Source organism: Nomia melanderi, chromosome 2 (genome assembly GCF_051020985.1).
Source record: "Nomia melanderi isolate GNS246 chromosome 2, iyNomMela1, whole genome shotgun sequence".
Lineage (NCBI taxonomy): Eukaryota > Metazoa > Arthropoda > Insecta > Hymenoptera > Halictidae > Nomia > Nomia melanderi.
Genome location: NC_135000.1, coordinates 8714790 through 8736198, shown reverse-complemented (window position 1 = coordinate 8736198; position 21409 = coordinate 8714790). Strand labels below are relative to the sequence as shown.

The 21409-nt window shown below is 36.2% G+C and overlaps 4 protein-coding genes across 9 annotated transcripts; 2 read left to right on the top strand and 2 right to left on the bottom strand.

Moving 5' to 3' along the window:
* Positions 1–105: 105 nt before the first annotated feature.
* Positions 106–8116, bottom strand: pcm (5'-3' exoribonuclease pacman). The gene is made up of 18 exons (XM_031973770.2): positions 7845–8116; positions 7157–7597; positions 6637–7084; positions 6295–6548; positions 6106–6230; positions 5646–6028; positions 5285–5577; positions 4927–5213; positions 4568–4844; positions 4224–4502; positions 3994–4151; positions 3502–3881; positions 2945–3426; positions 2124–2210; positions 1868–2032; positions 1564–1794; positions 898–1326; positions 106–811 (listed from the first exon to the last, which is right to left on the bottom strand). Exons 1-18 carry the CDS (start codon positions 7917–7919, stop codon positions 638–640), a joined length of 4968 nt encoding a protein of 1655 aa, XP_031829630.1. The 5' UTR covers positions 7920–8116; the 3' UTR covers positions 106–637.
* Positions 8117–8232: 116 nt separating this feature from the next.
* Positions 8233–10182, top strand: LOC116425530 (uncharacterized). Of its 5 annotated transcripts, XM_076364357.1 has the most exons (7): positions 8306–8758; positions 8828–8877; positions 9049–9205; positions 9282–9463; positions 9531–9657; positions 9719–9891; positions 9964–10182. In XM_076364357.1, the coding sequence occupies exons 3-7, from the start codon at positions 9062–9064 to the stop codon at positions 10046–10048; spliced, it is 711 nt and encodes a 236-aa protein (XP_076220472.1). In that variant the 5' UTR covers positions 8306–8758; positions 8828–8877; positions 9049–9061; the 3' UTR covers positions 10049–10182. The 5 variants fall into 5 exon arrangements, with proteins under 5 accessions (XP_031829289.1, XP_076220472.1, XP_031829281.1 ...); XM_031973429.2 differs by lacking the exons at positions 8306–8758; positions 8828–8877 and adding an exon at positions 8233–8283; XM_031973421.2 differs by lacking the exon at positions 8828–8877 and having other exon boundaries at positions 8307–8758.
* Positions 10183–10370: 188 nt separating this feature from the next.
* Positions 10371–12015, bottom strand: LOC116425525 (sin3 histone deacetylase corepressor complex component SDS3). 2 transcript variants are annotated; one of them, XM_031973397.2, is made up of 8 exons: positions 11865–12015; positions 11733–11796; positions 11555–11668; positions 11283–11484; positions 11032–11212; positions 10856–10973; positions 10711–10795; positions 10371–10629 (listed from the first exon to the last, which is right to left on the bottom strand). In XM_031973397.2, the coding sequence occupies exons 1-8, from the start codon at positions 11986–11988 to the stop codon at positions 10534–10536; spliced, it is 984 nt and encodes a 327-aa protein (XP_031829257.1). In that variant the 5' UTR covers positions 11989–12015; the 3' UTR covers positions 10371–10533. The 2 variants fall into 2 exon arrangements, with proteins under 2 accessions (XP_031829257.1, XP_076220470.1); XM_076364355.1 differs by having other exon boundaries at positions 11062–11212.
* Positions 12016–12267: 252 nt separating this feature from the next.
* Elys (AT hook containing transcription factor 1 homolog) lies at positions 12268–21317 on the top strand. Its single transcript, XM_031973384.2, has 6 exons — positions 12268–13027; positions 13308–13685; positions 13752–14052; positions 14129–20032; positions 20106–20177; positions 20392–21317. Exons 1-6 carry the CDS (start codon positions 12998–13000, stop codon positions 20397–20399), a joined length of 6693 nt encoding a protein of 2230 aa, XP_031829244.1. The 5' UTR covers positions 12268–12997; the 3' UTR covers positions 20400–21317.
* Positions 21318–21409: the final 92 nt, after the last annotated feature.

Sequence of the window (21409 nt, the reverse complement as noted above, 5' to 3'; positions counted from 1 at the left end):
TTTTTGTAAATGAAAACAAAATGATACAATCTGAATAAAAATAGTCAAAGAAAGGTCAACGAAAATACATGGAAAAAAGGAACAATGATTGTACATAGCAGTTAATTATACTTAAATATTTCCTTTCTCTTCTTTCTTTTTTTTTTTTTTTTAACTAAATTAAACGATCACATTTCACTGCCGTTTTTGAACAGCACTCTCAACTACGTACACACGCTGTGTCCAAGTGTCATTGTGTTTTCTATAGTAGTCAATACTGTTTTCCACGCACAACTCCAAAATCGTACGTATAAAAATCAATTCGTTCCGATCAGCTTTTTGTATTATCATCAGAGTCAATTATTTTTATAACAAAAGTATCTTTCGACGTCGTTTTATACAGTAGAAGGAGTCAAGTACCTTTACAAAAGAAATCCAAAGTAATGCTACTTACAAATTGAGTATTATATACATGGGACTTCTTTGAAGTACGTACATACATACATGTACACACACAGATACACAGATACATACATGCATACATACACACATACATGTATACATATAAAATATATATGCATACACATATATATGCATGTATATGTATGTATTAACATTTTACAGTATCGTCATGCATCGTTACACTGAGAAATGCCTTTTAAATTGAATCTTTCCTATGGTTCGTTTCCTCCGTTTGCGAGGGCATACAAAATTTAGCGGCGATTCGCGATTTTTTAGGCTTCGCTACAGTTTGTGTGTTTTGCACTTGATGATGGGAACTGCTTTGCGGTGGATTGTGCTTTTCCGTGGCTGTCGCGACAGGCACGGTTTTCTGAAAATGAAACAGAGAATTTAAATACGATGCTCAAATGTATTCAGCCATACTAAAATGTTCAATTGACAATGCTTTCACGTTACCTTGGCAGGCAATTCTTTCTTCGTATGTTGAATCACTGGTTGGGGATTGTCTTTGGCACTTTGATTTGTCTCCTTATTGGTGCCACCTTGCTTGGCAATGATATTTCTACTCTTTTTCTGTGCCTGCAGTGGAACGAAGGATGTGCTGTTCTTCATCTCAGACTTTGGTTCACTTTGAGCCGACTTCGGTTGAGTGTGATGCATGTATTGATTATTCTGATTGTACATTTGTTGATATCCGGTACTGTGCTGCACTTTCGCCGTCCACTGAGGGAAATGTTGAGGAGGCTGAGGTTTCGGAGGGAAAAATGGAGCCCCCGTTGGTCTTACGTTTGGTGGCCAAGAGTTATTTTGTCGAGTGTTATACCAGTGCAACGATGGCGTCACGTGTATTTCCATATTTGGCAGTACATTAGCCAAATTCAATTCCTAATTAGAAACGAAGGCACAGATGTATTTGACAAACGGCAGATCATTGAGAGCAACGTATTAGGTCGTGTAATATGGAATGTTGGATTTTTCTTATTTATAAATGTTTGTATATATTCATTAAAAACACACTCAGAGCATATTTTCATCGAATCGTCTTTTAGAGTATTAAATAAAGTTTCCCATTTTCCGCAAAATCCGACATTTCATATTACCCGACCTAAAACTTCAAATTACCATGTACACTTTCTTCGCAGCGCTGCCTGCAGCTTGTTCGTGAGTTCCACATGGATCACTCACAAATGTTCTTTTATCTGGTAGGACGATGTGTGATCGAATCAAATTAGTTTCACCATCGGTGAAATAGCTGTAACGAGGCATTCCGGTTCCACTAAGTTGATAATAATGCAATAACTGCGAGCAATACCAAATTGTTGTTTTCTCGACTTTCTCATTCTGTCGAGCATGCTGTAATAAATGAAACTCGTATAGGAACGTAAGTTAAGCTAAGAAATAGTAGTATTTCGTTTTGAGCATTTACATCGAATAACTGTTGCACCAAAGGCGGTGTATCCAACACCTTGCTTTCCTCTTGGGGAACAGTGTTACTTGAGAGAGTTTCGGATGGTGTATGCTGTGCATCCTGTTGTGTATTTTCATCAGAAATTTTCAGGACTGCCTTTAGGAAAGCACTAGGATCTTGTGGCTAAAATAGATATGAATAAAAAAATTTGTTGCTTATAATTATACACATAACAGTTGAAAGAGGAGCAGAATAACAATGTAACAGTACTCACTGTATTATCAAGGAAACTTTTATTCATCTGTTTCACCTGTGAATCCATCGGGGCTTGTATCACAGTCTTTGTGAACTCTAATGATTTCTAATAAGAAAAGTACAAGGTTATTTAACTTAGAACCTGCCTGTGTGAAACAAGCCAGAACAGGAAATTCAAGTTCAATTTTTCTATTATGTTAAGCATTATTTAATCATTATTTTATCAGACTGCCATCTTCATATTTTTACAGTCTTATTAATCCTTACGTACTATGTGGTAACACCTCCTGCATCAGATCTGTCCAGCAGACCGTACACACACCTATTCTACACACAACTTTAAAAAAGCACTGACCTGCTGTACGTACAAACATTCTATACTATCAGATATTCCTTAGAACTTGTATCATTTCAATTTATGAATTTACTTGTTAACAAAAATCAGACTTTCTGTATATTTCATTTCTACTGCAAATGTTCAATCTGATTTGACGCAAAAATATAACGTTTATTGCATATAATACTAGCAAACTACAATTTCCATCGACTTCTTGTTTTACCACTGATTTCATCATAATATAATGGCACCTAAGTGTCAAGATACACTATTGTTCTTTCGACAATACAATAAACAAGAAAATCGTCAGATCAATAAAAAGATATGTTGAGAACAAGGTCTGGTACATTAGTTTTATTAATGCATAAAATGTCATCACAACACTAATAAAAGTAGCATCCATTCATGTCATACTATGCCGTTCTGGCTTGTCCTCGTGAGATAACAATGCTCTCTAAATTCATTTATGAAGCCATTAAACATTTATATGCTATAATACTCACCTGGGGCTTGTGTAGTTCATTCCATAACGCTTGGAACTCCAACGCCGGCTTCGCTGTTGCTTGCCTGTTCTGTACGTTCTCGGGGGGCACGTACTGCTGTGCATTCTTGATCATTTTGTTACCCTCTTGAGCAGTGGCGTTCTGGAAATTGCACTGTTTCCATTTGTAAGTGTTCGACGGCGTTAAACGGATCGCATGGTCTTTGCCATCGTTCTTCTGAATAATCCGCAGCTTCGACGACGCCTCTAGCTCTGAGCCTGGCAACTGACACTCTTTCCTGTGTGACGCGGAAGCGCTCGCGTTTGCGCACGATTGAGCCGTTTCATTGGATGCAAGCTTCCAGGCATCTATGGATTCTGCGTTCAGGTCTACCGATCTTGTCCTACTGTGCTCCGTTCGTTCGCCGTGGCTAATGTTTATGAAATCCAGCGCGGACAACCGGTAACCACGGAACTCCGAACAGCCGTTTATAGCGAGACCCCCTGCAAAAAGATTCAAACAATAATTCTCGTTCTCAGCGGCGTCCGAGTTTCACTTGAAATGGATGCTTCATTTACATGTGAAGGTTTTATCGAACACAACGTCGTACATAGTCTCCAATGGATTCGCTTCCCTTTGGATACCTATTACAATACCCTTATAACCCAAGGGGACCGTGAAATTGTTTTTGATGCAACACACCCTGTCCAATAAATAGGTTCTCGCGTTTGAATCGGGTGGAGCGTTGCGCAAATGCAAATCAGGCTTGAATAACAAATGCGGCTTCACTTGCATGGGCACAAGTTTCTCGTTGGGTTGATTTTTCAAAAATTCATCAACCTTCTCTTCCACTTTCTTCACCAAACTGGAATCTACGGTTTCTGTGCCGCATGGACAAGATTTCAAGTCTTGCAGTTGTTCTTTTAGCCATTCTACGATTTCGCTTAATTCGCCTGATCTGGAATGTTTAAGAAACTTAGGAATTGATTGATCTTTAAGTCACCACTTAGAGACGTCTAAATATAGGTGACCTTTAGGACACAGTCCCTTTGATAGAAGAGATCGCTTACCCCTCCTCGAACAAGTCTCTCTCCGCAAAAGTGTTTTTTACGTTCTGCGCGAGTCGTTCGAACAAATCAGGACATTTTACCATGTAACTGCGGGTTAACTCTACGGCTTTGGGACTGTAAAACCAACAACCATTCTCTTTTCGAGTATAACCGATTATCTATAAGGATACGTGCTATGAAATACATTGGATATTTCTATGAACGTTTAATGGTCGATGCTGTGTGCTTACTTCCTCGTTCTTCTTGTTGAACTTCAGATTCAAGCCAATATTATATTTCAGATCGTCTTGATTAAATTCAGAAGAGGCTGGCTGTACATAAATTGTTCCTGTAATTCTGCTTAAAAGATGGCTACTTATACCTAACCTCTGGGCAGCTGTGCTTCCTTGCATATATTTACTTCTTAATCTGTGGTGAATCTGTTTTATCTCATCTAATGATGGCTCTGAACTTACGGTTACCGATACTCGAATTCTACCCGATTTTTTATAAACCGCTGGCTCGACCACCTACGAACAATGTTTGTTGTAAAATAATGCATTCAGGTATTTAGATGTAGGATTAAAATTCCCACCTTTCCCATTGCACCGTAATGCGGATGTCCTAACATAAAGCATGGCGCTCCTGGCACGAAAACTTCGTCGATAGCCGTGTATGCCAGTTCATTGAAGCAGTGGACAGATATATCTTGTACTGTCGCTTGATAGGCGTAAACCGTTTGCGAGTCCGACCACTGCTTCTCAAAATATAATTTCCCATGACGGTCGAACATGTATTTGGAACCTATCAATCGTCGTGCGTGGATTAAAATGTTCGTTTCGCCAATATCTATACCCAAAAGACTTTTATATCTATAAATGTAATTAGTATTATAGTTTCGTTACAAATTTAATTATACAGTACACAACGTGCACAATTGATCATCAGACTTACACTTCGGTGATATGTTTCTTCTGAGAGTTCCATACCGCGAGGTGTGGACCTTTCAGTTTCTCCTCGTTTACGTTCTCTTGACAATAACTCCCTTGCGGATCGATTAAACTCAACTTCCTATCACTATTTGAAACGCCTATCACTTGAGCCTCCGTTAAATAAGGCCAGCTTACGAATACTGTTTTACCTATCAACTCAGATGCCACAGATGTTAGATCCTTCTCTGGTGGCGGTCTTATACGTAAAATCATATTATCTCTTCGTGAAAGTTTCCCAAATACTTTGACCTGTATTGAAGAATAAGCTGAATACAGTACTCTTGATACGTGTAAGAATTAGAGGAAGATGAAAACCTCACCTTAGCTTTCTCGAAACCTGCAGTATGTTCTATATACTGCAGTGTGGGAAAACCAGGAGAATATACTTCTAATTTTACACCTGGATGAAGTCCTCTAACTAATTTTTCTCGTGGAACGATAATGTCTTCAGAATGAATTAACTGTACATCTGCGTGGCTAACGACATCAAGAAAATATTCTGGTGCTTTGCAAACACCCTTGTTTTCCTCTGTGTAAAAGTATAAACACATTGGTCCATGCTGATTTCTTGCCTGCTCTTCGGATGTCAGTTTGGAGTAGCAAGTCGCCATGGCTTCAAAATATAGTCATTCGTTAACACTTCTTCAGAGATCAAAAATATATAGAATTATATCTACTTACCATCCAAGAGTAGTTTCTCATCTATAAACGGAAGAAGTACAACAGCTTCCCAATCTTGCTGTTTACCATTCAAATCCGTCTTAAAGTCTGCTGGGTAATAGTTAATAATAGGGGACTCCTCGTCTGTTAATAACGATTGAAACGCTGCCGGTAATAAATGTTTACTGTACGGTGGCAATACAGCTAACAGTTGTTCGAATGGTAAAAATGGTTTTGCTAAATCAAATTCTAATTTCAAATCTTTAAAATCTTTTATATCTGACATGTAAGGCGCATAATGGTGTGGATAATACCACGACCAGCTACAACATCCGTTGTAGTAATAATTCAAATTCCACTGTATAGCTCTGACATAGGCTTCAGCTTGAGCACGTAGAAAATTCCTAAAATATTTATCAATAAGAGCATAGAACGATACTGGATTATAGTATCTTTCTTTACTGTACATGCATGTACTTACTCATCTATATTTTCATATTCTAATTTGTTCATGTAGTAATCCCTTTTATGTTGGATAAATTCCAAATTGTAGGTTTCACTATCGGATTCATCATCATCTTCATCATCATCAAACCTTCCTAGTGGCTACATCAAAAAGCATTAAACAAAGTGTTCTATAGAGAATCATTTAGTATATTTAAGTAAATACCATATCAGCAGCAGCTCTAAGTAAAGCGTCAAATTCTTTGTCTTGTACTTTTTTGGGGGAAGGAACCTCTTCACCATCTTCTACTTGCTTACTAACAGGTTTGTCACATTCTGTGTAACGTCTTCCTGTTTTACTTTCAAGGTACTTTAAATCTGCGAAATGCTCAGAAAATTGTAGAATGTCGAAACGACTGAGCCTTTCCACGAATTTCTCGAATCTGTCTAATTTTAACGTTCCCGATTCATTTATATATCCTGCAACAAATTGCTTCTTTAAGGAAACGTCTGAAACCTATTTGTTTTAAACTTTATGAGTTTCTTAATATGGATAGTACATATATACCTTCTAAAGTTGGTAACACGTCTATATACACTTGATACAATATAGATAATGCTCCACGTGTAATGTGTAAATTTGGCAAATGTGGAATAAAGTCATTCCCTACTAAAAAACCCATTAAAACCCAATCATCGATAATTTTTTCAATATCATAAGGGAATGGCAACTTCTCTTTCAATGAAGAAAATTCAAGATCTATATATTCTCTTAACAAAGATAAATTAAAAAGACAGAACTGGGTTTCCTCAGGAGTTTGAATTTTTGTTTGTTTTTTACCAAACTTTACTTCTTCTCTGAGTAGGGTAAAATATGCTTCATGAGTGCATAAACCCAACATTATTAAATCTGCATCTAGTCCATATAAACAATGTCTAGTATTTGGATTATAATCTGGTTGAGATTTCATGTAACGAATGTAATCCATTATTTTATGTTCTCCTTCTCCAGGAACCTACAATAATATTTATCTATGCATAATATATTCTTTAAATTTATTCATTTTCTATTTTATCAATTTCCATACCTGAGATCCGCTAAATATAACTTTGCATTTTCGCCAAAGTTCGTCAGTGGAAATTTTACATGTAATAAAATATTTTAATTGTTCATTCAGTTTAGCCATAAACAACGTTCCCGGAGTTATACAATTGGAATCAAATTTCTCTTCCCTAGGTATGTAAATTCCTTTCGCTTTTGCTTTAGCTTCTTGTATCTCCGAATCTTTTGCAACTCTGAAGCGTCTACTTCTTTGTTGATTAATCTTTGCACGCGGCGCCACACCATCAATTGATATAAAAAACAACTTTTGTGGTCTTATCATACTAAATAATATTTCAATATAATGAAATATATTTTTGAATATAGTCTCTTCGGTAATACGAAACGTAACATCAGAGTCAGATGGATGAGAACATCCATGTATGATACCATTCACATCTAAATATAAATTATCAAACACTGGTGTCTGTAAACAATGAAATTATCATTATTCTTGGTATTAGCGAACAAATAAAAATTATAACGATAAGATTCATTTAATCGTGACATAATTATTTTATGTTGTTAGATTGGAGATAAATTTGATGCAACAGATCAACGTTTATAATATGCGCAACAATGCGATGCCTTAAATAAAGTAAACAAATTGAACAAAATTATACGCAAAAGAGAAACTTATAGGGTAAGCATTGTTTATTTTTTTTATCAATCACCTGATAGTCCTTTAACATTTGGCTAAGAGCAGGATATCTTTCGCTTATGTACATAAAGAACTTCGGTATCCCCATTTTATTTGCAAAGTTTTCGAACAACTTGAAGATTTTGCGTGGCAGACACTGTAGAAACTTAAAGCTCCTTGTCAACGGAGTTTTTACAAAAATTAAAAACAGTAACCGTAAGTTTACTTATCAACTTTGCTTTAATGTATTCATACATAAATCGGATTCACATAGACAGGAAACTTGAATCAAACATTCAATATACATTTGTATGTAGCGCTTGGATGACAGTGGCAACTTATTTTCCCTAAAACTAAAACACTATGATTAATAATGTTACTATTATGTGTTTAGTGGTTATTTAGGGGACTAGTTGTCTCAGGTTGGTGCTGGCGTTTTGTAAAATACTAACTGTGTTCTTAAACTAACTTATGTATGTTCGTTTGTACATCTTTCAGTAATATTGTAATTTTTTAAATGTATAGAAGCAACGAATCGTTTTAATCAATTTCACGTAAAAGAAAACAACAAATCAATATTTTCCGTATTATTATGGTTTATTGTCATAATTTCTAATTACGTATTACGCAAAACAGTGAACCATAAATATAGTAATTATTCGATATTTTTAAATTGTACGATAGAAAAAAGGACAGATTATTTAAATTTTACTCGACCGATTAAAAATTCCACGAAAAAACGATCTTATTACCGAAAAAAGAATTTCATTTAATTGCGCGTGAAAATGCAATTGAACGCTTCCGGTCAAATAGTAGCGTTTTCGAAGTTACTATAGAATCGATAAAGAAGTTCAGAATGGAAGCCAGTCATAAACAGCTTATTTATCTTCTTAATAATTGTTCGCCTCGACTATTTACGACACAGAAAAAATCATCCTGAAGCTTCGCGTAGGTACTGTCGAAATTTCATTTTAATTGCAACATTTTCGGACCAGCAAAAGCTGTTTAATTTTCCAGGAAACATCTCATCGTACACTTATCTTCTATTGCCGAGGACTTAACCTTAAGTAGTATTGGATTAATATTGACAGAAAATATCCCGTTTTCTTTGTTACATGTACTAATATAATTACACAACAATGTTTTCAATAATTATAAAGTAAAAAGGGTGTTCATCAAATGTCACAAATGTTATTAATGAATTAGCAAGCAATCACTCTAACTTCATGCAATCTTAGTTGCAGATGATCAATGTTGGAAGGATGGTATTGTCGTTCAATTGCAAACAACAATGCAGATGCAGAAGACGATGACGAGGATAGTCCAGAGGAAGAAGTGCCTAATTACAAGGATCAGTATCGAAATCTTAAGAGGAAATTGAAATTTTTAATTTATGTACGTGTACAACTGCAGTAATCGGATATTTTTTATCTTTAAATGTATTTATTCGATCATTTGTTATTTGATATAGGAGAATGAATGTTTCCAAGAAGCTTTACGGTCCACGCAAAGGAAGTTGCTTAAAGTTAATAGGGATAAAAGTTTTTTATTGGACCGTTTATTGCAATATGAGAAGGTAGATGCTTCGTTTAGTGAAAGTGATGAAACAGAGTCATCCGATGAAGAAGTCACTCGTTTAGATACTTCAAAAAGGTATATAGATAAAAGTTACTCTTTCCTGAGATAAACTTTTCCAACAAAGTTTATATTTCTTTTTAAGGAAAAAAATGGAGATGGGTATTAGTAATCATACCTCACACCACATACCAACAGTGACAAAACCTTTTAACACCAGTAAAAAGAAAAAACCTGCTCCAAAAGTGACAAAATCAAACAGTATACCTATAGTAAGTTATTGTATAAAATTGTTGTTAATAACAATTTTACAAAACTCGTGTATTCTTTCAGGTACAATCATCCAATAATATAGTACCAATGTCTTTAATGTCGGATGGTCATATGACACCAGAAGAAGTGGAAAGACACTTAGAGTCTCGTCAGACTTATTTGGAGCTTGTACCGGAAAAAGCACCACCTACAGTACCAACAGAAATGTTCAGCAATGATCCTTCTTTGGATAGGTGAATGCTTCGATTATTCGCATGTGTAGTAATGATAATTTTAGAAATTTAATAATAGTATTTCACTCGCAGCGAGTCGAATGAAATCGGAGAACTGGAAACATCTCCCAGCAATATGGGTGAAGATTGTCTCAGTGTAGACATGATGGCGGAGTGACACACATTCGTTTATAGTTTAGCGGTTAATTACAAATTGCACATAATTATATATTGCGTTAATATTACTTTATTCGGCTAACTTAACTGTACTCTTCGTAACGTAATACAAATTTTTATACAGGTAAAAAATCATTCTGAATATCTCGCTCCTCTTTGTATATAAAAAGAAAAATTTAATTTGTGCTCGACAATTTTCGTTCGTGTTTCACACGCAAAGCAATTATGATAATTTCCTTCCAGCATGATAGAGTACCCATCCGTTATTTTAATCTCGATGTCTTTGTTATTTTTTCTCTTATTCTACATGAATGTATACAGTATTACAGTTTCACCAAAAAGTTTGGTTTTATTGATAGAAAAAGACAAATACAGTAAAAACTATATTGGATTTAAAAAACAGACCTCGAATAAACTATAAATCTAATATATCACAAGCTTAAAAGTTACTGTACACTTTTTCATCCATAACAACGATCGGTTTCATTAGGATGCTCTTCTTTTAATTGAAATCTTCCCCCGACTCAACTGGGATATATATATTCGCACTTTACTCCCGTCTGAAACTTTCTTCACCCAGATCTATCAACAAAAAGAATTATGATAGACGTTAATACAATAAAAAAAATAATTTCATTAAACTGATGATAACTATTCGCTTACAGCCTCGGTTCCAATAGCGGAAATATTTGCCGCGAATCTTGTTAAATCCTTTCCTTCCACGTACACAGGTTGCCCACGATGAAACCTGCAATTATTTAACATAAAGTTCTAATTACTTTAATTTTTTATCAAAAGAAACACTTACCATCGCCTTTCATGCAGAAGTTTTCCGTCCTCTATCCTAGTTTCTACTAAGGGTGTTTCAGTAGGTGTAGGAATATGTTGTGAAGCCATATTTACCGCATTAAAATGCGGAAATACCGCTAAAATCAAGAAGTTCCATTAAACCATGCATATTGCATCGAAATTTTTAATCAGTACCTGGTTTTCGAACAGTAGTCAGTACTTTACCCCGACTAATAGCTTTCAAATCACTCTCAATTTCTTTCTCATCTAAGAGGTAATTCAATTGTGCTGGAGGAGGTTTCCTTCGTTTCTCTACTTTCTCAGGAACAGGATCATTGGGACGTCTTCGTAATTTCCTTGTCATTACAGGTTTCACCTAAAAAATGACAAAATCTATACATATACATTAAAATGAAATTATAATTTCTTTGTACTAATATTTGTACCTCCATTGAGTCTCCTGTGAGTTCCATAGTATGTCGGTCACTTTCTATCATCTTCCGTTTCTCCTCCATGTCAGTTAATAAGTTCTCTTTTAAATCTATCTTCTTTTCCTCAAATTCTTTAACTGCTGCTTTCTTCTCCAATATATAATCTCGTTCCACAGACTCTGTCAGATAATCTCGGTAAATTATATTCAATCTTAGTCTACAAAAAATTAAATTCAGTCAATATGGTCTATAAAAAAATTATATTGGTATATCATAAAGCTTTCAACCTCTCTCTATATTGAGCCTCCAAACGTTTCAACTTGCGATTATACTCTGGATGAGTGCCATCCTTTAATTGTTGTAATTGTTTCTTCAAGCTGGCCAATTTGTCCTGATATACTCTGAAAACATATATTATTGAATCATTGGATTAAAAGGTATTTTCAATTCAATTTTATATCTTACTGCTCCTTTATCTCTGTGTACTCTTCAGATTTTCCCAGATCAGTCTCGCTTGCTTCTTCAGTATCTACAGTAATATATTAATTATAAAAAGACGAATAACTACATTAAATATTTTACGTTAATAGCCAGTACCTTCATCGCTCTCGTCTTGTTCCTCAGCATCACGATCATCTTCCAAATACTCCTCATTATCTTCATCAATGTCGTAATCGTCCTGACCATACATGGTCGAGAACGGTGAATCCTGATACGACATTTCAGAACGAAATAATCATTCCTTCGATTTTACTTGCCGAATTAAAATTAACATAAATGAAGTAGGTAAACAAATAATTATTTTTCAGAGGTTAAATACTTGACAAGTGTAATGGAGTTCAAGTACATTCCTTACGGTGCATATTTGAATATATATTATGGTATAAGTATCAAATAATAAACAAATAAAACATAAATATATGAAAAGTAAACTGCAGAATAGATGCAATTTTATTTGGTATTATTCACACGTTAATAAGACCAAATTGACATGACGCATTCTGTGATGACTCCAAGAGGGCTCTAGTGTAGCATTATAATTTCTAGTATACAAATTCGTGTAATAATTAATTGAGACCATTAAATGTTGCATAAAATAAGGAACATCTGAAAAAATGTATTTTTATCATATAAAGTTATTACAAACTTATTAATAAAAATTTATGAGTATTCTCAAAAGAAGTTTAAATGACGTTACAGAAATAATATTCTTTGCATGGGTCTCAATCACGATGGCTATCATATTCAAATCCAACTACCAATCAAACTAATACAATATGAAAATACGTTATACGTGCCTATAGAACTTAAATCAATTTAATTTTGATAATTGTATAGATTAATTAGTAACCGTTTTTTAAATAAATGTTAAATTAAACACTTAGATTGCGCGCTTCGTTCAAATATAGTTGGCAGCACGTGCAATTGGTAGTGGTTTTTAACGTACTTCGCAGTTGTGTAGTTGCGGTTTTAAAATGTATGCACGAGTGTTGAAACGCATTTAAACATAATACCGAGATTTCTTGCGTGTTTCTAAATTACATGGTGTCACAGATACTCCGTTGAACGGTATTGTAAATATACAAGCTGTAAACTCGCAATAATCATCTTCGCAGAAACGTGACGAGTTTACTGAAATTTGGCGGTAACATAACCTTATTTTGACCTTAGCGAAAGAGTGTATAAATGATTTTTTCGCGTTCGCTCTGTTTTAACATTGTCCGTAAAAAATGAAAGAGTTGGAAGAAGTGAACTGTGAGGTAATTTTTATCGTTAATAAATGCTTCTTTTCCGTTCATTTTCGAAATGTCCATATAGTTGTTAGATAATGACTGTTTATGCATTTTCATATTTAATGAGAATATTTTGTGGAAGTAGGAATGAAATAAAAATTTATATTTTCTATTTAAGATTTGAGATGAAAGTAAGAGAGTACTTACATTGTGTCTTTATTAGAGTTTACATTTTATAATACACTTGGATTCATTATAAATGCATAACAATTGTGGAATTGATATTTACTTTTTATTTTATGCTTAGGTTCGTAACGTTATAGATATTCAACATAAGTTCTTTACTCGATCGAATAATGCTGAAGGAGATGAAGCTGGATCGTTTAATGGTTCGCCGGTGTACAATGGTTTTGATAGCCATTGCGGGGGCTTTCTGAGTGATGCCAAGTATGCTTGGTTAAGCCATGGTTCCCATTTAGTAATTCTCAATACGAAAAGTGGAGAAAGTATCAGTTCTTGGACATTTAGAGGAAAAATTACTTGTGTGTGTCAATTTCCAGCACAGCCTGGGGAATTACCATTGCTTCTTGTTGGTTTGGATAATGAAGCCACTAGAATTAAAGATTCCGTAGGATTATTGTGCATTTTTGACTCTACTACCTCCCGTGTTTTAAGAGCTATAAAGGTATGTATTGTCGAATTATTTCAAGGAAATTAAAATCATATCATTGATCATTTTTATTTTTGGTAGATGCCAGTTGGTGTTGAACAGGTTTGTATAGTGACTGGTGGAGCAGATTGGGAAGAATTTAATGACAAAAGACCGGATAATATTCTAATGCAAATGGATGGGATAGCTTGTGTAGTATTGCGTAATCTGCATCATCTTATGATTGATCTTCAAAGATCCGTTTGGGAGGTACTCAATGATTTGTCTCTTGTTATGGATGAAACTTCCCCGGCTGAAATAGAATTTCTAACATCTAAGGATTCCCTTCATAAAAATCAATCTAATAAGAGTAAACACATGGTTTGCAACTTATTAAATCAGCGTAAGAGAATCTTTGCAATATTTCTTGTTATTTAATTTTTCTATGAGAACATATAAGCATATTTGTATATTTCTAGGTGTGGAAAAACATATTGGTTTTAACAGAGAAGAATTCGAATCAATTGGTCTTCTAGATGAAAAATTAACCAATACCATTATTAGTTCCACGAAAATTGGTTGCCTAATATCTGGATGCTTAGGTAGAGTTATAATATGGCAAAATAATGGTTCTGTAGGCTGGATAAGTTTACCAGTAGACGAGACTATGATAATAACACATTTGGCTTTATTGGAACCAGCTGACGATCCAAGACCCTTTTATTATTTGTGGGTCGTTTTTCAAGATGAATCATTAAAGGTGCCTTCCCTATTGAGGATGTATGCCCTACTGTTCGAGCGAAAATTCTGCAACAAAGGAACGAATTTGTATTTCAATCTAGAAGTGGAGCCCAGCCTTAAATTTGAATTTGAATTGGATGCAAATGATAGAGTGGTCAATCTATCTACTATCGAAAGAGAAACCAATCTAGACCAAATAGAATCAGAATCTAAACGAGGGGAAGATAGTTTGTTATTAATTTCGACCGCCAGTCGAACGTTATTGTTCGATTTAAACCAATGGTACAAAGAACAAATGCCTCGGACCATTAGCGAGTGCAAGAATCCTAATAGTATATTGGCCAGTTATAATACTAAAATTCGGCGGACTAACACATCGAATAATGAAATTGTCAGTTGCACTTATATTCCTCGTTCTCTACAAGAATTTCCGAATAACACATTAAGTTCATCAGAAGAATTGTTCTATCCAAATTCATTATCACTAGAATGGATAGAATTGAGCATGTCAAAATTAACAATTTGGCTGACCCGGGGTGTCCAAGCTGAACTACTTCATGAAATAGCTCTTGCTGGGCCAATCGTGTTAACTCAACCTTCCGAAATGTTTCACAAATGTCTTTCTGTCGGTTTGGTGCCATTTAACACAGAAGTGTCCTTCTCAAGTGATCATAATTCTCAAAGGGACATGCTGCTGTCTCTATGCTTGGAACAGCATTGGGCAACTTTCTTAATAAGGTGTGCCAAGGAATGGTCAGATGGAAGTGCAGGATACATGTACCCAAGTTTCTTGAAATGGGGTATACAACGGGCTGCAACTATAAAAATGATCGCTGATCATTTGTGTATACCTCTGTTTGATCAGTCAGGCAACAATATCGGAGAGTCTGAAGTGAAAACCTTAAGATTTTGTTATCAACAATTGGAATGCTTATCCAATGTGGTATCAAAGTTACCTCTTGAAACGAATAACTTAATCAAACAACGAAGAGCGCTTAAACGCGTATCCGTATATTTCCAAGTGCTCCTCTGGTTCTATGACGTTGGTTTACTACCCGAAACACAAGAATTTGAAGAAGGTTCTGTATCCATGTCTCACACACCTAAAATTCCTTATCCATACGAGAAATTGTTTCATCTGTACAAGGAGAAAAGGGAGTCCGTTGCAGACAAGGAAAACAAAGTTGAGGATATGCTCTTTATAGATGAACTGATAACACGGGAATGCCCTAGTTTAAACGTACAGTGGCAAAAGGAATCTGGAGATACATCTACCAATGGTTACTACCCTCCTCCATCGTTGCAGTCTTTACTGAGAAGTTATTTAACCGACTGCAACCAAGAAGAGACAGATAATCTCGAATGCAAACATCAAATTACCAACTATCTTTTAATGGACTTGGCCTTGCTGCTACAAGGATCTTATCCTGGCGTAGACCAATTGGTCAAGTATCTTTCATCGTTCAAAATGAATCCTAGCATCGTGAAACTGACACAAGCATTCTGGCTTCTGGATCATGAGGATTATAATGGATTTTTAGACATGATGAATGGCCAGTTGATCTTTGATTCTGATGTCAAAGACTGGCATCACAAGTTAGTATTGAGGACCCTGATAAGGAACAATCAGCACAAACTGGCTTTGATGTATCTACGCATAAGAAAGCCCCCTCTGTCGTCTGTTCAGGACCAGAGTACATTGATCGATCTGTCAGTGGAACACGGCTTGGTCCAATCAGCCTTTCATCATAGACCAAGATCTCATTACGAACAATTATTAATGTGTTTCTTCCAATCGTGTAAAGCTTACGATAAACTCAGTGACATTTTACATTTGGCGTTAGATACAGAAGAGGAAGAGATGTTTGTCAAGTTTTTGGAGGCATCCAAGTCCGAGGACATAAGGTTGCTTTACTACTTGCAACGATGCCGGTATATGGAAGCGAACAGTGGAAGTTTCGCCGTCCGATTCAGCGGTACCAATTCTAAGAACGATCACTCCGATATGCTGAACGCTTACAACGCGACTTTGCCCGACATAATGAAGAAGTTCTCCATGAGTATGAGTAAACCGAACTCGAACGCAAGTTTGGAACCAAGGTACCCTAGACCAATGACCTACAACAATAAGAATTACCAACGAATTTCCAGCATTTACGAGACTGTTATTAAAAAGGCGAAGGAAACTTATCACAGAGACGAGAAATCCGTGATCCCCTTCATCACTGCTCCGTGCACCACGCTGAAGTCGCACGATGACCACATTAATATAAATTGCGTCATGTCTCCGAAGATCGTGGAGACGCATAGGAAGCGTACTTTGGATGAGGTGGATAACGAAGAAGAGAGCGATTTGAGGACACCGGAGAAGATCAAGCGTAGGAAGCTACTGGACGATGGGGAGGCAGCTTTGAACGCAGCGTTCAGTACTCCCTTGGTAAAGCGTAAAGTATCCCGCAGTGATACTCGCATCGAGACCCCTCATTCTATTTTGAAAATCAGGCAGCTTATCCGGAACTCAACGTCCCCGAACGTTGGTCCTGTACAGGAAGTTACGGACAGCCCGGTCTCTGATAAAGAGAAGAAGATCAATAGACAAATACGATTCAACATTTCCCAGTCGAAGAAGAACGCTTCCCACGATGGGGTCAGTGGCGACGAGAGTTTTTCCACGATGAATGCCACCGAAGGAAGCGAAGAAGCTTCCTTCAACTCTGCGGTGAGTGAAAAGTCGTACACCGACAGCACAGTCTTGTCGGATGGCAGCTATACTTGCAAAAACGTCTATACTGCTCGTCCCAGACCGAGTCTCAGGAGGACATGTCTGCAAATACCCACAGAATCGTTTCAGGATTTGAAGAGAAGAAGTTCTATGAACTCTCGTTTGGAAGCATCGAATGTGTTGGAGAACAGCATCACAAATTCGCCAAAAGCTATGCCAAGAGCATCCGCAGGGTGCACTTCAAGGTTCTCTGTTTCACTCCATTCACCTGCTATACTTACTCCAAACAGTAGTTATGAAATTGATACTTCTAAACAGTTCCTTGAGAAGCCCGTGCGACGGACTGCCAAGTCTAGTTGCATCGATGCATCTGTTTCTTCTGTAAAGAGTACCGAAGAAACGTCGTACCTCGATGTTGAAGAGCCAATGATGATCGACAAGGAGGAAGAAGCAGAAGAACTGGAGGAATTAGTAGAAGAAGAGGAGGAGGAGGATGCTATATTGGATACATCGTCGGATGTACAAATCACCTCTCCGACTATACCTAAAGCCAATCACTTTAAGTTCAACGATAATATATTAAATAAATATAAGAACGGAGATATTCCACTGGACAATGGAAAACAAAATGAGATTATTCACAAAGTTCAAGGACACACAGATATGGAGAACGGTGAACACTTTGATATTACCGACGACGAGTCTTCTAATTGCGCTGATGCGATGGTTCTAGCTCTTGATAAGAGTGCTGATTTAAGTCAAGCGTCTAAAACGCAAGCTTCCGCGGACAACGAGTATGATGCTTTGAATATCACTGATGATGAGTCTGATGCAAGTATTCAGGCGGAAACTAAATTCGCTGGAAATGAAGAAAAAGATACAGATGTGTCGTTACATCTGGAGATCAATAACTTCAGAACTGGCGCAGCAGTGGATAAAGCTAGCCCTAGTTCAGTTCAGTATATTAAAGAAACCATTAACACTTCTAGCATAGATGAAGAGTTCTCGCTTGTTCGCGATAATGTCTCCACGAGGATGACCAGATCTAGAAGAGCTTCTTCAGTAACGAAAGAGATAAGTTCACCGTCTACATTAAATTCCCCTTCTAAGATTGTTACGAAGACCACTACGAGGACAAGAAGAGCAAGTTCATTGATGAAGGAAGTATTAATTGCATCCGTTGCACCTACGGATGAAGGTACTAAGCGAAAAAGATCATCTGGGTCGGAAGACTCTTCGAGCAGCTCTACTCCAAGGAAAACAAGGGGTGGAAAGTCATCACAGGTGGCAAAGGATGTTACGCCTACAGAAGAGCAAAGAGAAGAAGATACATTGACCTCTACCCCAAGGAAAACAAGAGGTAAAAGTGCTTCGACGATAAAAGATATTTCTCTTGTAGAGGAGCAAGGTGGACAAGGCTTGCCGGTCACCTCTATGCCAAGAAACACGAGGAGTAGAAGATCATCGTTGATAGGGAAGAATATTTCTCTTCTAGAAGAAGAAAGGGAAGACAGTTCATCGGATTCTCTTGTGCCGAAGAGGACTAGAGCTAGAAGAGCGTCGTCGATAGCAAAAGATATTCATTCTGTGAATGAGGAAGGTGAAAAAGAACCATCGAACATTGGTACGCCAAGGAAAGCTAGAGGCAGAAGGGCATCGTCTATAGCAAAGGATGTCCATCCTGTAGAGGAAGAAAGTAAAGAAGAGTCTCCAAGCACCTCTGCATCAAGAAAAGCTAGAGGCAGAAGGGCATCATCTATAGCAAAGGATGTCCATCCTGTAGAGGAAGAAAGTAAAGAAGAGTCTCCAAGCACCTCTGCATCAAGAAAAGCTAAAGGCAGGAGAGCATCATCTGTAGCAAAGGATATTCATCCTACAGAAGAAGAAAGTAAAGAAGAGTCTCCAAGCACTTCTACGTCAAGAAAAGCTAAGGGCAGAAGAGCATCATCCGTAGCAAAGGATATTCATCCTGTAGAAGAAGAAAGTAAAGAAGAGTCTCCAAGCACCTCTACGTCAAAAAAAGCTAAAGGCAGAAGGGCATCATCCGTAGCAAAGGACGTTCATCTTATGGAAGAAAAAGGTGAAGAGGATTCACAAGGCACCTCCACACCGAGGAAAATTAGAAATAGAAAAATGTCGTCTGTGTCAAATGATACTTCTCCCGCGGAGGAAACGGAAGAAGTCAGAGTGCCTGTGAGGAGAAACACAAGGCGGGCTGCGTCTGTACAGAAAGAAATACCAGAGCCAACGAAGATCAGTAGGACTTTATCTTCCTCGAGTTTAGGAATTGAAACCGAGGATGAGAAATCAACCAGAAGTAGATCAACCAGGAAACGTGGTAGTTCTGTACCAAAAGAAGTAGTAGAAGCGCCGAGAACTCAAAGAGCCAGCAGCGTGGCGAGTGAAGTTATTTTAGAGAACTTTGAACCTCCACTGGAGGTAACGAAGGGAAGACATTCGATGATGTCGACAGTAAGTAGTCCAGCTGGTAATACCCGCAATCGTAGGTCGTCGATACAGTCCATACCAGAAGAATTGGAAGAGATATTAAGTGTGCCATCGAAAGAGAGTAACAGGAAACAGGCAACACAGATTCCAAGGCAAAGAAGAGCTGCAAGCGTTGAGCTTTCCCAATCAGATTCAATTAGGAGAACTAGAAGTACTCGTAGCAAAAATATCCTCAAAGAGACCATAGTGGAGGAGGAAGTAGCGAAGGTAGAAACTGAAGTGAACGCGGAAGCTTCCAATACGAAGAAAAATGTAACAAAAAAGACAGGTATTTCGTCAGATACCATCATTGAAGAAGAAGTTACACCGAAAACAAAGAGGGGCAGGAAACTGAGCACGAAACAGGATACCAATGACCAGTTTTCATTTTCGCAACCAGACGAAACACAGAATCCACCTGTGGATCAGAAAGGTAATTTACAATAGTGTTTCTGGGACATTTTTTTATATTACAATATTATTAATACTTCTCAATATTTTTTTAGCCATTGGAGAAGTGCCCAACTATGTGTTTTCACCGCCTCATACTAGGTCAAAGACCACAACTTCTGATAATCGTAGGTGGTTACTTTTTTAATTAGATTAATTTCGTTCGTTGACAGCACAGTCCTACTTCCTATCTGCTCTGTCAACAATTATACTGATTTCTCATACACTCAGAATTTAGCAACATAGTTATACAAACTGTTTATACATCGATTATGAATTATAAGCACTAATTTCTCTTTTCTTTGTAATTACATACTAACTTTTTTTTTATTCTTTGTATAGGAGATTAAATCGTTTTATTCTTACTTTTGAGTGAGGATGAAACAGAAGAGGATGAAACACAGCACATTGTACAAAGAATGTCACAGTTTAAACACACGGGTAAATGACATTCAGGTTACTGTAAATTATTTACTGTAAATCATTGTAGGACAAAATTTGTATTACCTAAAAAATCAAATAGTACAAAAAAAAATTAAATGCAGCTTCGTGAAATTTCCTTTTTAACCGATTTTCCTATTTTGAATCAATTACATGCTGTCATACATACTATTAATAGTTGCAAATTTTTACCATCTGACATAATTTTTCTGAATACTTGTGATTATCTTTTTTTGATATTTTCTTTATATAATAAGAAACTATGATACATGCGATCATAAGAGACAGAGCTCAGTCACTGAAAAAAATACGTTTGTTTTTGCTATTGAATATGTTATCAGTGAATGATCCCATATAATCTTTGAGCTTAAAATATTTTGTTAATATAATATTTTGCGTAGAATATACTTTTAAAACTATCATACTTTGTTGAGAAAATTATTTTGCATAATATATAGATTTGTTCAAGTATTTTTTATCATCTATGCATCTTGTATTAAAGGAATATTTTATACTTGTTTTGTTATTTCCTTTGTCTTAGAATTTCTAAACGAATAGGTAAATGTACAGAGAAAAAAATTTGTTGATTTCTATTTTGAAAACAGTTAAAGAATGAAGAATTATAAGAGTGTATTATATCGAATGAGTATCTAATATTAATACTTACATACCATAAAACGAATTACTTTTATACACTATTCATCAAATAAACTTGTTATATTATTAATCATTTTTTTTCTCACAAGTTCATGAAATGAATAACGATACGATATAATAACGTGTATGGGGTTTTCAATGAAAACGTGTATTATAGCTTTGTAAATAATTTATTAATATACCCATGTATAGATGTATTCATACAATAAATGTAAAAAATAATACATACTACTATCAAATACATTTCCAAACACCATAAATA